General features: G+C 39.4%; 1 protein-coding gene across 31 annotated transcripts in view; it reads left to right on the top strand.

The window, feature by feature from the left end:
* Positions 1–14212, top strand: part of LOC117331328 (6-phosphofructo-2-kinase/fructose-2,6-bisphosphatase-like) — an 82613-nt gene that overhangs the window by 16376 nt on the left and 52025 nt on the right. For 26 of the 31 annotated variants that reach the window (XR_004533493.1, XR_004533488.1, XR_004533471.1 and 23 more), the window contains exons 1-2: positions 1364–1582; positions 8421–8546. Coding sequence is in view for 3 of the 31 variants with exons in the window: in XM_033890000.1 (XP_033745891.1) it covers positions 1528–1582; positions 8421–8546 (181 nt within the window). In the remaining 28 variants the exon portion in view is untranslated. Of the gene's footprint in view, positions 1–1359; positions 1583–8420; positions 8547–14212 lie in introns of those variants that run through there. The other 5 variants (XM_033890001.1, XM_033890002.1, XR_004533496.1 and 2 more) reach the window with 4 other exon arrangements.

The raw sequence follows: 14212 nt of genomic DNA, 5'->3' as shown, positions 1-14212 counted from the left end.
TCTAATCTTACAAAAAAAAATTTTTTTTTTCTTGTAATATCAAAATAACAATTTTAAATGTAAATATTTGAATCTATATGATTCAAATTGTGTAAACCTTTCATGTTACTGTAAACGTACATATTTTAGCGGTAATTTTATTTTAGCGCTTTTTGCGCTGGAAGCCTTGCGCTAAATTATGATTGCGCTAATTACTTTTTGTACGTTTTATTTCTATAGAAAGTTCTGTGGATGCGCTAATTCATCATTGCGCTAACTGACTAAAATCTGCAAATGCGCTAAAATTTGATTGCGCTAAAATAAGTACGTTTACAGTAATTATATAACAGTTAAATGTGACTAAAATACATGATCAGGAACCATTTTCCTGCTAGGGTGAAAGCAGAGCGTTGATTTTTGTGTCTTATCTATGTCTATAATTTTGTGTGTTAGTTCCTTAAAAAGCCTGGAAATAGCCTTGAATTTGGTTTTAATAGATCAGTGTAGACACCCTGGTTATAAATGTGCATTAAGATACCATCATGTATGTGATGGGTGTTATTGTATATATATGATACCACAGTTTGTTTTGTTATTGTAAAAGGTTGCCATGTTTACTCTGGGATTTCATTTTACTTAATTGACTAATGTAATGGTATAGGTGGGACAGTTTACTGTATACATGACTAGTGTAATGGTTGAGGTCAGACTGTACAGGTATACTGGTTTACTGTATACATGTACGTGTATTTATGTGTACTAGAAGACATCTGATTACAGACAGTCAGGTTATGCATGAGGTCAAGGTCAGTTACAACTATAGATCTATAGCTAGCCTGTAAACAGGTACAATGCAGGGTGATAGCGCCATCATTCGCCAATTTCTACCTTACTAGTTATACCCTTCTCCCAGGAAGTAAGATTAATGTTGGCAATAACAACATGAGCTCCTGGCATCAGGAGTTAGTCACGCCTGTATCGTAGGGTTAAGGACAGTCTGTATCGTAGGGTTTAGGACAGTATACATTTTTGTGTACAATACCAATTTTACATGAAATATTTAGATGATGTGGAATGGTTGATTTCTTCTGTTAAAAGAGTCATTTGTCTTCCTGTCTAATTGTAGTTTGTTACGGGGTATATATAGTGATCTGTTCATTTTATAAATAGAATTGCAGTAGTAAATCAGAACCAACAGCTGATGTTTTTGTACTTAGACTCTCCACCAACTATCAGCTGATGTTGTTGTCAAGGATGTAAATACACCACACGTAATGTGTATAGGTATAGAGGAAAGTGTGCAGCCATCCGTACACCATATGCAGGTCACTTAAGGCATGGTCGGTGAACACAACATATATCTGTTCTACACATATTCAATATCCGGGATTTACTCTCCAGTATGAGGTACACATACGCCAGTCCTGTCTAGGTTTGGTGGTGTACCAAGGACAATCTGAAATCCGATGTACATGGAAGTGTGTGTAAATAAGACTTCCTCATAAAACATCTCCAGGAGTTGATCACAGAGTGATTGATTGTGGTTCAATGTGTTCTTGCTTCTGTCGCGATTTCCTGTTACATGAGCACACTTGGGGTACAGGTAAATTGTTACACACTTGTTCGGTAAACCTAATGGGATGATACTACTCAAGTTTGTAGGTATCAATTTGTATAATACTATGAAGTTGTGTATATGATACATACCCTAATAATGTTTACTGTTTTTCATAAATACAGAGTTTATTGATGTGTATCGACAGGAACAAATATGCATCATAATTAAGTCCTATCAATATACTGTATGAAAAATTACATTTTGCTATATAATCATTGTTGAATATTTTAAATACATTGAAATTTAACATTTACATCTTCTTGCATGTAACTACCATTGAAAATGTTTTATAACAAGTCGGTTTAGTAAAATTAAGCTCTAAATTAGTGTCTTGTTTACAAGCTTAGTATACTGTACTAGTAGCGTGTAGTATACTGTACTAGTAGTGTGTAGTATACTGTACTAGTAGTGTGTAGTATACTGTACTAGTAGTGTGTAGTATACTGTATTAGTCTGTAGTATACTGTACTAGTAGTGTATAGTATACTGTACTAGTAGTGTGTAGTATACTGTACTAGTCTGTAGTATACTGTACTAGTAGTGTGTAGTATACTGTACTAGTAGTGTGTAGTATACTGTACTAGTAGTGTGTAGTATACTGTACTAGTAGTCTGTAGTATACTGTACTAGTCTGTAGTATACTGTACTAGTAGTGTGTAGTATACTGTACTAGTAGTGTGTAGTATACTGTACTAGTAGTGTGTAGTATACTGTACTAGTAGTCTGTAGTATACTGTACTAGTCTGTAGTATACTGTACTAGTAGTGTGTAGTATACTGTACTAGTAGTGTGTAGTATACTGTACTAGTAGTGTGTAGTATACTGTACTAGTAGTGTGTTGTATACTGTACTAGTCTGTAGTATACTGTACTAGTAGTCTGTAGTATACTGTACTAGTCTGTAGTATACTGTACTAGTAGTCTGTAGTATACTGTACTAGTAGTCTGTAGTATACTGTACTAGTCTGTAGTATACTGTACTAGTAGTGTGTAGTATACTGTACTAGTAGTGTGTAGTATACTGTACTAGTAGTGTGTAGTATACTGTACTAGTAGTGTGTAGTATACTGTACTAGTAGTGTGTAGTATACTGTACTAGTAGTGTGTAGTATACTGTACTAGTCTGTAGTATACTGTACTAGTAGTGTGTAGTATACTGTACTAGTAGTGTGTAGTATAGTGTACTAGTAGTGTGTAGTATAGTGTACTAGTAGTGTGTAGTATAGTGTACTAGTAGTGTGTAGTATAGTGTACTAGTCTGTAGTATACTGTACTAGTATTGTGTAGTATACTGTACTAGTCTGTAGTATACTGTACTAGTCTGTAGTATACTGTACTAGTCTGTAGTATACTGTACTAGTAGTCTGTAGTATACTGTACTAGTCTGTAGTATACTGTACTAGTCTGTAGTATACTGTACTAGTCTGTAGTATACTGTACTAGTAGTCTGTAGTATACTGTACTAGTAGTCTGTAGTATACCGTACTAGTCTGTAGTATAGTGTACTAGTAGTGTGTAGTATAGTGTACTAGTAGTGTGTAGTATACTGTACTTGTAGTCTTTCCATGCCCACCATACTTCCCTATCCTAAATATATATATATATGAGTCAAAAAGTTGTCTTCCTTGGTCATTTGTGTTGCTAAGTTATATATATATATATAAATATACATTTAGAAAGAATAAAAAACACGACACAGCATACAGATAACAAAGGAAGAATTACACAATTGAAAAAAATGTATAACAGTCTGTCGTTAGGATATAAATAAACAAACGGCAAAGGGACTACAAAGAAATGACTCTTTCTTCAGGTTTCAGTAAATTTTCCCCCTGTATCATGAAAAATAGATTTTCTTACACATGTAACTCAAATTTCATTTCTGTCAATGTGTATAAGGTGAGCTTAAATATCTAAATCAACATTTTTACCTGTTAATGTATAACTCTAACTGGTTTAATATGAATTCAGCTGACCCTTCATGTGCAGCAGCTTGTGAACTAATAATCAGCAGCTTGTTAGAGCATTACTGTAGTAATGCTGTATTAAATACACAGAGTTAAATGGGAACTAATGAAATTGTCCATATCCTCAATTACACACTTCTCATATCCTCAAATACACACTTCTCATATCCTCAATTACACACTCCTCATATCCTCAAATACACACTCCTCATATCCTCAAATACACACTCCTCATATCCTCGAATACACACTTCTCATATCCTCAAATACACACTCCTCATATCCTCAAATACACACTTCTCATATCCTCAAATACACACTCCTCATATCCTCAAATACACACTCCTCATATCCTCGAATACACACTCCTCATATCCTCGAATACACACTCCTCATATCCTCAAATACACACTCCTCATATCCTCGAATACACACTCCTCATATCCTCAAATACACACTTCTCATATCCTCAAATACACACTCCTCATATCCTCAAATACACACTCCTCATATCCTCAAATACACACTCCTCATATCCTCAAATACACACTCCTCATATCCTCAAATACACACTCCTCATATCCTCAAATACACACTCCTCATATCCTCAAATACACACTCCTCATATCCTCAAATACACACTTCTCATATCCTCAAATACACACTCCTCATATCCTCAAATACACACTCCTCATATCCTCAAATACACACTCCTCATATCTTCAACCAAAGCATGTATAGGTACATACATTTTTATTTCTAAACCACCAATGCTGTCATTTTGTTGTTTCATTGCGACGTCAAAATGGACAGTCCTCACACAGTACACACAAGGCAACTTTAATCATACATGTATAATCATTCTCAACATTATACTCCCATTATTGATTAGTCATATCTATTTTTAGCTAGAATAAGTGATTACATACTTGGTAGGCAAAACATTTAGAATTCCGATTTGTCTTCCATTAGTAATCTTTGAATTTTTTTGAGAAACTTTTAAATTGATTAATTATTGTCAGTGCTACCCCTGTTAATCTAATAATATATATCACAGTAAGCTAATAAGGCTATAGACCCAGATTGTTAATCTAATAATATATAGCTCAATAAGCTAATAAGGCTATAGGCCCAGATTGTTAATCTAATAATATATAGCTCAGTAAGCTAATACGGCTATAGGCCCAGATTGTTAATCTAATAATATATAGCTCAGTAGGCCAATAAGGCTATAGGCCCAGATTGTTAGTCTAATAATATATAGCTCAGTAAGCTAATAAGGCTATAGGCCCAGATTGTTAATCTAATAATATATAGCTCAGTAGGCCAATAAGGCTATAGACCCAGATTGTTAATCTAATAATATATAGCTCAGTAAGCTAATACGGCTATAGGCCCAGATTGTTAATCTAATAATATATAGCTCAGTAAGCTAATACGACTATAGGCCCAGATTGTTAGTCTAATAATATATAGCTCAATAAGCTAATAAGGCTATAGGCCCAGATTGTTGATCTAATAATATATAGCTCAATATATAAGCTAATAAGGCTATAGGCCCAGATTGTTAATCTAACAATATAGAGCTCAGTAAGCTAATTAAGGCTATATGCCCAGATTGTTAATCTAATAATATATAGCTCAGTAAGCTAATAAGGCTATAGGCCCAGATTGTTAATCTAACAATATATAGCTCAGTAAGCTAATTAAGGCTATAGGCCCAGATTGTTAATCTAACAATATAGAGCTCAGTAAGCTAATTAAGGCTATAGGCCCAGATTGTTAATCTAATAATATATAGCTCAGTAGGCTAATACGGCTATAGGCCCAGATTGTTAGTCTAATAATATATAGCTCAGTAAGCTAATAAGGCTATAGGCCCAGATTGTTAATCTAATAATATATAGCTCAGTAAGCTAATACGGCTATAGGCCCAGATTGTTAATCTAATAATATATAGCTCAGTAAGCTAATACGGCTATAGGCCCAGATTGTTAATCTAATAATATATAGCTCAATAAGCTAATACGGCTATAGGCCCAGATTGTTAATCTAACAATATATAGCTCAGTAGGCCAATAAGGCTATAGGCCCAGATTGTTAATCTAATAATATATAGCTCAGTAGGCTAATAAGGCTATAGGCCCAGATTGTTAATCTAATAATATATAGCTCAGTAAGCTAATAAGGCTATAGGCCCAGATTGTTAATCTAATAATATATAGCTCAGTAAGCTAATACGGCTATAGGCCCAGATTGTTAATCTAACAATATATAGCTCAGTAAGCTAATAAGGCTATATGCCCAGATTTTTACCACCCCCTGCGGTTCTTTGTTCTCGAACTCACATGGTACATAATTTCCATCACACAATTGTTAGAAGCAAATACCTGCTATATCTGAATCTTGGCAAGTATTTTAATGTATCGCCCACTGATAGTGAACATGCCTGCGTCCTGAAATCAGATCAAGATAGTGTTTGCCAGAATGCGTTATTTTGTATGGTGCTGGTTAAAATAGTGTTAATTTTGTGTTGTGCTGCTGCCGAGTGTTTTTATTGAAGTGTGCAGTGAGATGAGTGTTGACTGTTCTGTTGGTTATTAATATCAAATGTGGATTTTAAGTGTTGGCATACTTGAGGTGGTTGTTGGTTGCCCTTGGTTAGTTGCCCTTGGTTGGTTTCCCTTGGTTGGTTTCCCTTGGTTGGTTGCCCTTGGTTGGCTTCCATTGGTTGGTTGCCCTTGGTTGGCTTCCATTGGTTGGTTGCCCTTGGTTGGCTTCCATTGGTTGGTTTCCCTTGGTTGGTTTCCCTTGGTTGGCTTCCCTTGGTTGGTTTCCCTTGGTTGGTTTCCTTTGGTTGGGTTGCCCTTGGTTGGTTGCCGTTGGTTGGTTGCCCTTGGTTGGGTTGCCCTTGGTTGGATGCTGTTGGTTGGTTTCCCTTGGTTGGTTGCCCTTGGTTGGTTGCCGTTGGTTGGTTTCCCTTGGTTGGTTGCCATTGGTTGGTTTCCCTTGGTTGGTTGCTGTTGGTTGGTTTCCCTTGGTTGGTTTCCCTTGGTTGGTTTCCCTTGGTTGGTTGCCCTTGGTTGGTTTCCCTTGATTGGTTGCCCTTGGTTGGTTGCCCTTGGTTGGTTTCCCTTGGTTGGTTGCCCTTGGTTGGTTGCCCTTGGTTGGTTGCCCTTGGTTGGTTTCCCTTGGTTGGTTGCCCTTGGTTGGTTTCCCTTGGTTGGTTTCCCTTGGTTGGTTTCCCTTGGTTGGTTGCCCTTGGTTGGTTTCCCTTGGTTGGTTGCCCTTGGTTGGTTGCCCTTGGTTGGTTTCCCTTGGTTGGTATCCCTTAGTTGGTTGACCTTTAATAACAAGCTCTTGAGTGATGTGGGGTTGTAGTTTAATGACTTTGGTTAGACAGGGTTGAAGTATAGATTGTGGTAGACTGTGGGTGAGGTATGGACTATGGTAGACTGTGGGTGAGGTATGGACTGTGGTAGACTGTGGTAGACTGTGGGTGAGGTATGAACTATGGTAGACTGTGGTAGATTGTGGTAGACTGTGGGTGAGGTATGAACTATGGTAGACTGTGGTAGACTGTGGGTGAGGTATGAACTATGGTAGATTGTGGTAGACTGTGGGTGAGGTATGAACTATGGTAGACTGTGGTAGACTGTGGGTGAGGTATGAACTATGGTAGACTGTGGTAGACTGTGGGTGAGGTATGAACTATGGTAGACTGTGGTAGACTGTGGGTGAGGTATGAACTATGGTAGACTGTGGTAGACTGTGGTTGAGGTATGGACTGTGGTAGACTGTGGTAGACTGATAGACTGTGGTAGACTGGTTGAGGTATGGATTGTGGTTGACTGTGGTAGACTGTGGTAGACTGTGGTTGAGGTATGGACTGTGGTAGACTGTGGTAGACTGTGGTTGAGGTATATGGACTTTGATAGACCGGTTGAGATATATGGCTGGGAATAATAGATTGTTTATGTTTAACTTAAGTTACCAATAACAACTGCATTGCAAAATACTGATCACTACCAAAATTATATCAATTATGTCCCAGGAAGGTATAAAATGTTGTCAGAGCTGATGAGACATTCCAGAGTTATAAAATAATGGTGTTTAGTATGTTAATGTTAACTGTTCCTTTCATTATAACCAGATGTCAATAGCAGTTATCAGCCGTAATACCCTTTGGACGTGTCAGTTTAGAAATAACATGTTGAAGCAATTATAAACCTTTGCCTTAGTCTTTAATGTATCAAACATTATATAAACATATACCATTCATTATTAAGCTTTAATGTATCAAACATTATATAAACATATACCATTCATTATTCAGCTATCCTAATGAGTTATGGAGGGTACATTATTTGATGTATCAAACATTATATAAACATATACCATTCATTATTAAGCTTTATCCTAATGAGTTATGGAGGGTACATTATTTGATGTATCAAACATTATATAAACATATAACATTCATTATTAAGCTTTATCCTAATTAGTTATGGAGGGTACATTATCATCTAACCAGCTTTCTCTTTGTCTGTCCCCACTAACGAGGGCTACATTGTGTACTTAAACACTGTTTCAATAGTTTTTTTCCACACTTTAACTGTGATGATGTATGACCGTACTGTGTTGATGTGTGACCATACTATGTTGATGTATGACCATATTGTGTTGATGTGTGACCATACATGCGTTGATGTATGACCATTCCGTTTTGTGAAACCATTGTTTCTCAGGGAAAATTCTGGCATTTTCATAACATTTAACTAATTAATGACCATCAATGTAATGTCTTTAAATTTGATCTAAAATGAGGTAAATATGATAATGTTTGTGTACTTTCAGCATCATGTCCCCACGTGGTAAAAGCTCCGATTGTCATTGCAATGGTTGGACTTCCAGCACGAGGCAAGACGTATATGTCAAAAAAACTCACCCGATATCTCAACTGGATTGGCATTCGCACTAGAGGTAATAAAAGTAAATGGACGGAAGTCCTGAGACACGAGACATTAAAGTCATTAGTGTGGAGGACAACTTACTATGATTGTTGTATTTTTACACGTGTGTGATTTTGTTTTACTTGATTTTTTATGTCACTTGAGACAAAGTCTCAGTTGACCTATTGCGTTCGCCTTTTGTCATGCGTCATGCATCGTGCGTCGTAAACAATTTCCATTTTCAACTTCTTCTCAATAACCAACAGGCCCAGAGACCTGATATTAAGTGTGTCAAGTGGATGACCTTGACCTTCATTTCAAGGTCACAGGGGTCAAATACGCAAAAATCTTTAAACAACTTATTCTTGTTCACCAGACGGCCCGAGACCCAATATTAGGTCTGTGGCATGCTAGGATGAAGGCCTACCAAGTTTATTCAAATTGATGACCTTGACCTTCATTCAAGGTCACAGGGGCCAAATATATTAAAATATATCATAACTCAGGTGACTGTTAAGGCCCATGGGCCTCTTGTTATAGGGTAGAATAGGCCCAGATTTTGGGAACTCAAGGTTTGTATGTTTACTGAGGTGATGATTGTTGTGTTTATGTGGAGAAAGCGTGATTGGTTAGTTGTGTATGGAGTGGTACTTAAAACCTGTTTAACCCTTGCAGATCAGAATAAATTATAGGTTACATCTAGGATAGATTTAACATGACTTGACTTTTTCTTGTCATTAAGAAAAGCTTTAAGAAGTTATCTTAAGCGCTGAAAATGAGAAGTATGAGCTGGTAGTGTATGGATAATATCTGATGGATCGTAGGGGAATATTAAATACCTTAGAAGTACAGGGATCCTATGTCGGAATATGATGTTGAAGACTAGGTATTTATGCTGAGTCTGTTGGAAGAACGATGTCTGTTGTGGTATTTGTGCTAAGACATGAATGTTATCTTAATGTACTGAGGCCAGATATATTAAGCACTGGATGTACTGGTGAAAGTATAAATACTTTAGTACTGTTGGGATGATCGCAGTATTTAATGTATTTTGTTAATGATATGATGATATGTGTAATGATCTGTGTGTTGTTGGGAAGACAAAGACATTGTATTGTACAATGTGCATAGTCATCAGATAAGATAACTATAAAGGCACTCTGTTGTTAATTACATGTAGAACAGTACTGACAGCTATGTACATACTGCTACTGGTAATCTATTATCTAACTAGGATTAACACTCTACTGGAATGATCTGTGATGATACTGTGTGGGAATGATCTCTGATGGTACTGTGTGGGAATGATCTGTGATGGTACTGTGTGGGAATGATCTGTGATGGTACTGTGTGGGAATGGGAATGAATCTGATGGTACGTGTGGGACATGATCTGTGACTGGTACTGTGTTGGGTAATGATCTGTGATGTACTGGTGGAATGATCTCTGATGGTACTGTGTGGGAATGATCTGTGATGGTACTGTGTGGGAATGATCTGTGATGGTACTGTGTGGGAATGATATCTGATGGTACTGTGTGGGAATGATCTCTGATGGTACTGTGTGGGAATGATCTCTGATGGTACTGTGTGGGAATGATATCTGATGGTACTGTGTGGGAATGATCTCTGATGGTACTGTGTGGGAATGATCTGTGATGGTACTGTGTGGGAATGATCTGTGATGGTACTGTGTGGGAATGATCTCTGATGGTACTGTATGGGAATGATCTCTGATGGTACTGTGTGGGAATGATCTCTGATGGTACTGTGTGGGAATGATCTCTGATGGTACTGTGTGGGAATGATCTCTGATGGTACTGTGTGGGAATGATCTCTGATGGTACTGTGTGGGAATGATCTCTGATGGTACTGTGTGGGAATGATCTCTGATGGTACTGTGTGGGAATGATCTGTGATGGTACTGTGTGGGAATGATCTCTGATGGTACTGTGTGGGAATGATCTGTGATGGTACTGTGTGGGAATGATCTCTGATGGTACTGTGTGGGAATGATCTGTGATGGTACTGTGTGGGAATGATCTCTGATGGTACTGTGTGGGAATGATCTTGATGGTACTGTGTGGGAATGATCTGTGATGGTACTGTGTGGGAATGATCTCTGATGGTACTGTGTGGGAATGATCTGTGATGGTACTGTGTGGGAATGATCTCTGATGGTACTGTGTGGGAATGATCTCTGATGGTACTGTGTGGGAATGATCTCTGATGGTACTGTGTGGGAATGATCTGTGATGGTACTGTGTGGGAATGATCTGTGATGGTACTGTGTGGGAATGATCTCTGATGGTACTGTGTGGGAATGATCTGTGATGGTACTGTGTGGGAATGATCTCTGATGGTACTGTGTGGGAATGATCTGTGATGGTACTGTGTGGGAATGATCTCTGATGGTACTGTGTGGGAATGATCTGTGATGGTACTGTGTGGGAATGATCTGTGATGGTACTGTGTGGGAATGATCTCTGATGGTACTGTGTGGGAATGATCTCTGATGGTACTGTGTGGGAATGATCTCTGATGGTACTGTGTGGGAATGATCTCGTGATGGTACTGTGTGGGAATGATCTCTGATGGTACTGTGTGGGAATGATCTGTGATGGTACTGTGTGGGAATGATCTCTGATGGTACTGTGTGGGAATGATCTGTGATGGTACTGTGTGGGAATGATCTCTGATGGTACTGTGTGGGAATGATCTCTGATGGTACTGTGTGGGAATGATCTCTGATGGTACTGTGTGGGAATGATCTCTGATGGTACTGTGTGGGAATGATCTGTGATGGTACTGTGTGGGAATGATCTCTGATGGTACTGTGTGGGAATGATCTGTGATGGTACTGTGTGGGAATGATCTGTGATGGTACTGTGTGGGAATGATCTGTGATGGTACTGTGTGGGAATGATCTGTGATGGTACTGTGTGGGAATGATCTCTGATGGTACTGTGTGGGAATGATCTGTGATGGTACTGTGTGGGAATGATCTCTGATGGTACTGTGTGGGAATGATCTGTGATGGTACTGTGTGGGAATGATCTCTGATGGTACTGTGTGGGAATGATCTGTGATGGTACTGTGTGGGAATGATCTGTGATGGTACTGTGTGGGAATGATCTCTGATGGTACTGTGTGGGAATGATCTCTGATGGTACTGTGTGGGAATGATCTGTGATGGTACTGTGTGGGAATGATCTGTGATGGTACTGTGTGGGAATGATCTCTGATGGTACTGTGTGGGAATGATCTGTGATGGTACTGTGTGGGAATGATCTGTGATGGTACTGTGTGGGAATGATCTGTGATGGTACTGTGTGGGAATGATCTCTGATGGTACTGTGTGGGAATGATCTGTGATGGTACTGTGTGGGAATGATCTGTGATGGTACTGTGTGGGAATGATCTGTGATGGTACTGTGTGGGAATGATATCTGATGGTACTGTGTGGGAATGATCTGTGATGGTACTGTGTGGGAATGATCTGTGATGGTACTGTGTGGGAATGATCTGTGATGGTACTGTGTGGGAATGATCTATGATGGTACTGTGTGGGAATGATCTGTGATGGTACTGTGTGGGAATGATCTGTGATGGTACTGTGTGGGAATGATCTGTGATGGTACTGTGTGGGAATGATCTCTGGTGGTACTGTGTGGGAATGATCTGTGATGGTACTGTGTGGGAATGATCTGTGATGGTACTGTGTGGGAATGATCTCTGATGGTACTGTGTGGGAATGATATCTGATGGTACTGTGTGGGAATGATCTCTGATGGTGCTGTGTGGGAATGATCTGTGATGGTACTGTGTGGGAATGATCTCTGATGGTATTGTGTGGGAATGATATCTGATGGTACTGTGTGGGAATGATCTGTGATGGTACTGTGTGGGAATGATATCTGATGGTACTGTGTGGGAATGATCTGTGATGGTACTGTGTGGGAATGATATCTGATGGTACTGTGTGGGAATGATATCTGATGGTACTGTGTGGGAATGATCTGTGATGGTACTGTGTGGGAATGATATCTGATGGTACTGTGTGGGAATGATCTCTGATGGTACTGTGTGGGAATGATCTGTGATGGTACTGTGTGGGAATGATCTGTGATGGTACTGTGTGGGAATGATCTTTGATGGTACTGTGTGGGAATGATCTGTGATGGTACTGTGTGGGAATGATCTGTGATGGTACTGTGTGGGAATGATCTCTGATGGTACTGTGTGGGAATGATCTATGGTACTGTTGTGGAATGATCTGTGATGGTACTGTGTGGGAATGATCTCTGATGGTACTGTGTGGGAATGATCTGTGATGGTACTGTGTGGGAATGATATCTGATGGTACTGTGTGGGAATGATCTCTGATGGTACTGTGTGGGAATGATCTGTGATGGTACTGTGTGGGAATGATCTGTGATGGTACTGTGTAGTAGAAATGATCTATGATGGTACTGTGTGGGAATGATCTGTGATGGTACTGTGTGGGAATGATCTGTGATGGTACTGTGTGGGAATGATCTCTGATGGTACTGTGTGGGAATGATCTGTGATGGTACTGTGTGGGAATGATCTGTGATGGTACTGTGTGGGAATGATCTGTGATGGTACTGTGTGGGAATGATCTGTGATGGTACTGTGTGGGAATGATCTGTGATGGTACTGTGTGGGAATGATCTGTGATGGTACTGTGTGGGAATGATCTGTGATGGTACTGTGTGGGAATGATCTGTGATGGTACTGTGTGGGAATGATCTCTGATGGTACTGTGTGGGAATGATCTGTGATGGTACTGTGTGGGAATGATCTCTGATGGTACTGTGTGGGAATGATCTCTGATGGTACTGTGTGGGAATGATCTCTGATGGTACTGTGTGGGAATGATCTCTGATGGTACTGTGTGGGAATGATCTCTGATGGTACTGTGTGGGAATGATCTGTGATGGTACTGTGTGGGAATGATCTCTGATGGTACTGTGTGGGAATGATCTGTGATGGTACTGTGTGGGAATGATCTCTGATGGTACTGTGTGGGAATGATCTGTGATGGTACTGTGTGGGAATGATCTGTGATGGTACTGTGTGGGAATGATCTGTGATGGTACTGTGTGGGAATGATCTGTGATGGTACTGTGTGGGAATGATCTGTGATGGTACTGTGTGGGAATGATCTCTGATGGTACTGTGTGGGAATGATCTCTGATGGTACTGTGTGGGAATGATCTCGTGATGGTACTGTGTGGGAATGATCTGTGATGGTACTGTGTGGGAATGATCTCTGATGGTACTGTGTGGGAATGATCTGTGATGGTACTGTGTGGGAATGATCTGTGATGGTACTGTGTGGGAATGATCTGTGATGGTACTGTGTGGGAATGATCTGTGATGGTACTGTGTGGGAATGATCTCTGATGGTACTGTGTGGGAATGATCTCTGATGGTACTGTGTGGGAATGATCTGTGATGGTACTGTGTGGGAATGATCTGTGATGGTACTGTGTGGGAATGATCTCTGATGGTACTGTGTGGGAATGATCTGTGATGATGTGTGGGAATGATCTGTGATGGTACTGTGTGGGAATGATCTGTGATGGTACTGTGTGGGAATGATCTCTGATGGTACTGTGTGGGAATGATCTGTGATGGTACTGTGTGGGAATGATCTGTGATGGTACTGTGT

The sequence above is a fragment of the Pecten maximus genome, chromosome 7 (genome assembly GCF_902652985.1).
Source record: "Pecten maximus chromosome 7, xPecMax1.1, whole genome shotgun sequence".
NCBI lineage: Eukaryota > Metazoa > Mollusca > Bivalvia > Pectinida > Pectinidae > Pecten > Pecten maximus.
Note: the sequence above shows the minus strand (reverse complement) of the source record. Positions and strands in the feature narration are given on the sequence as shown.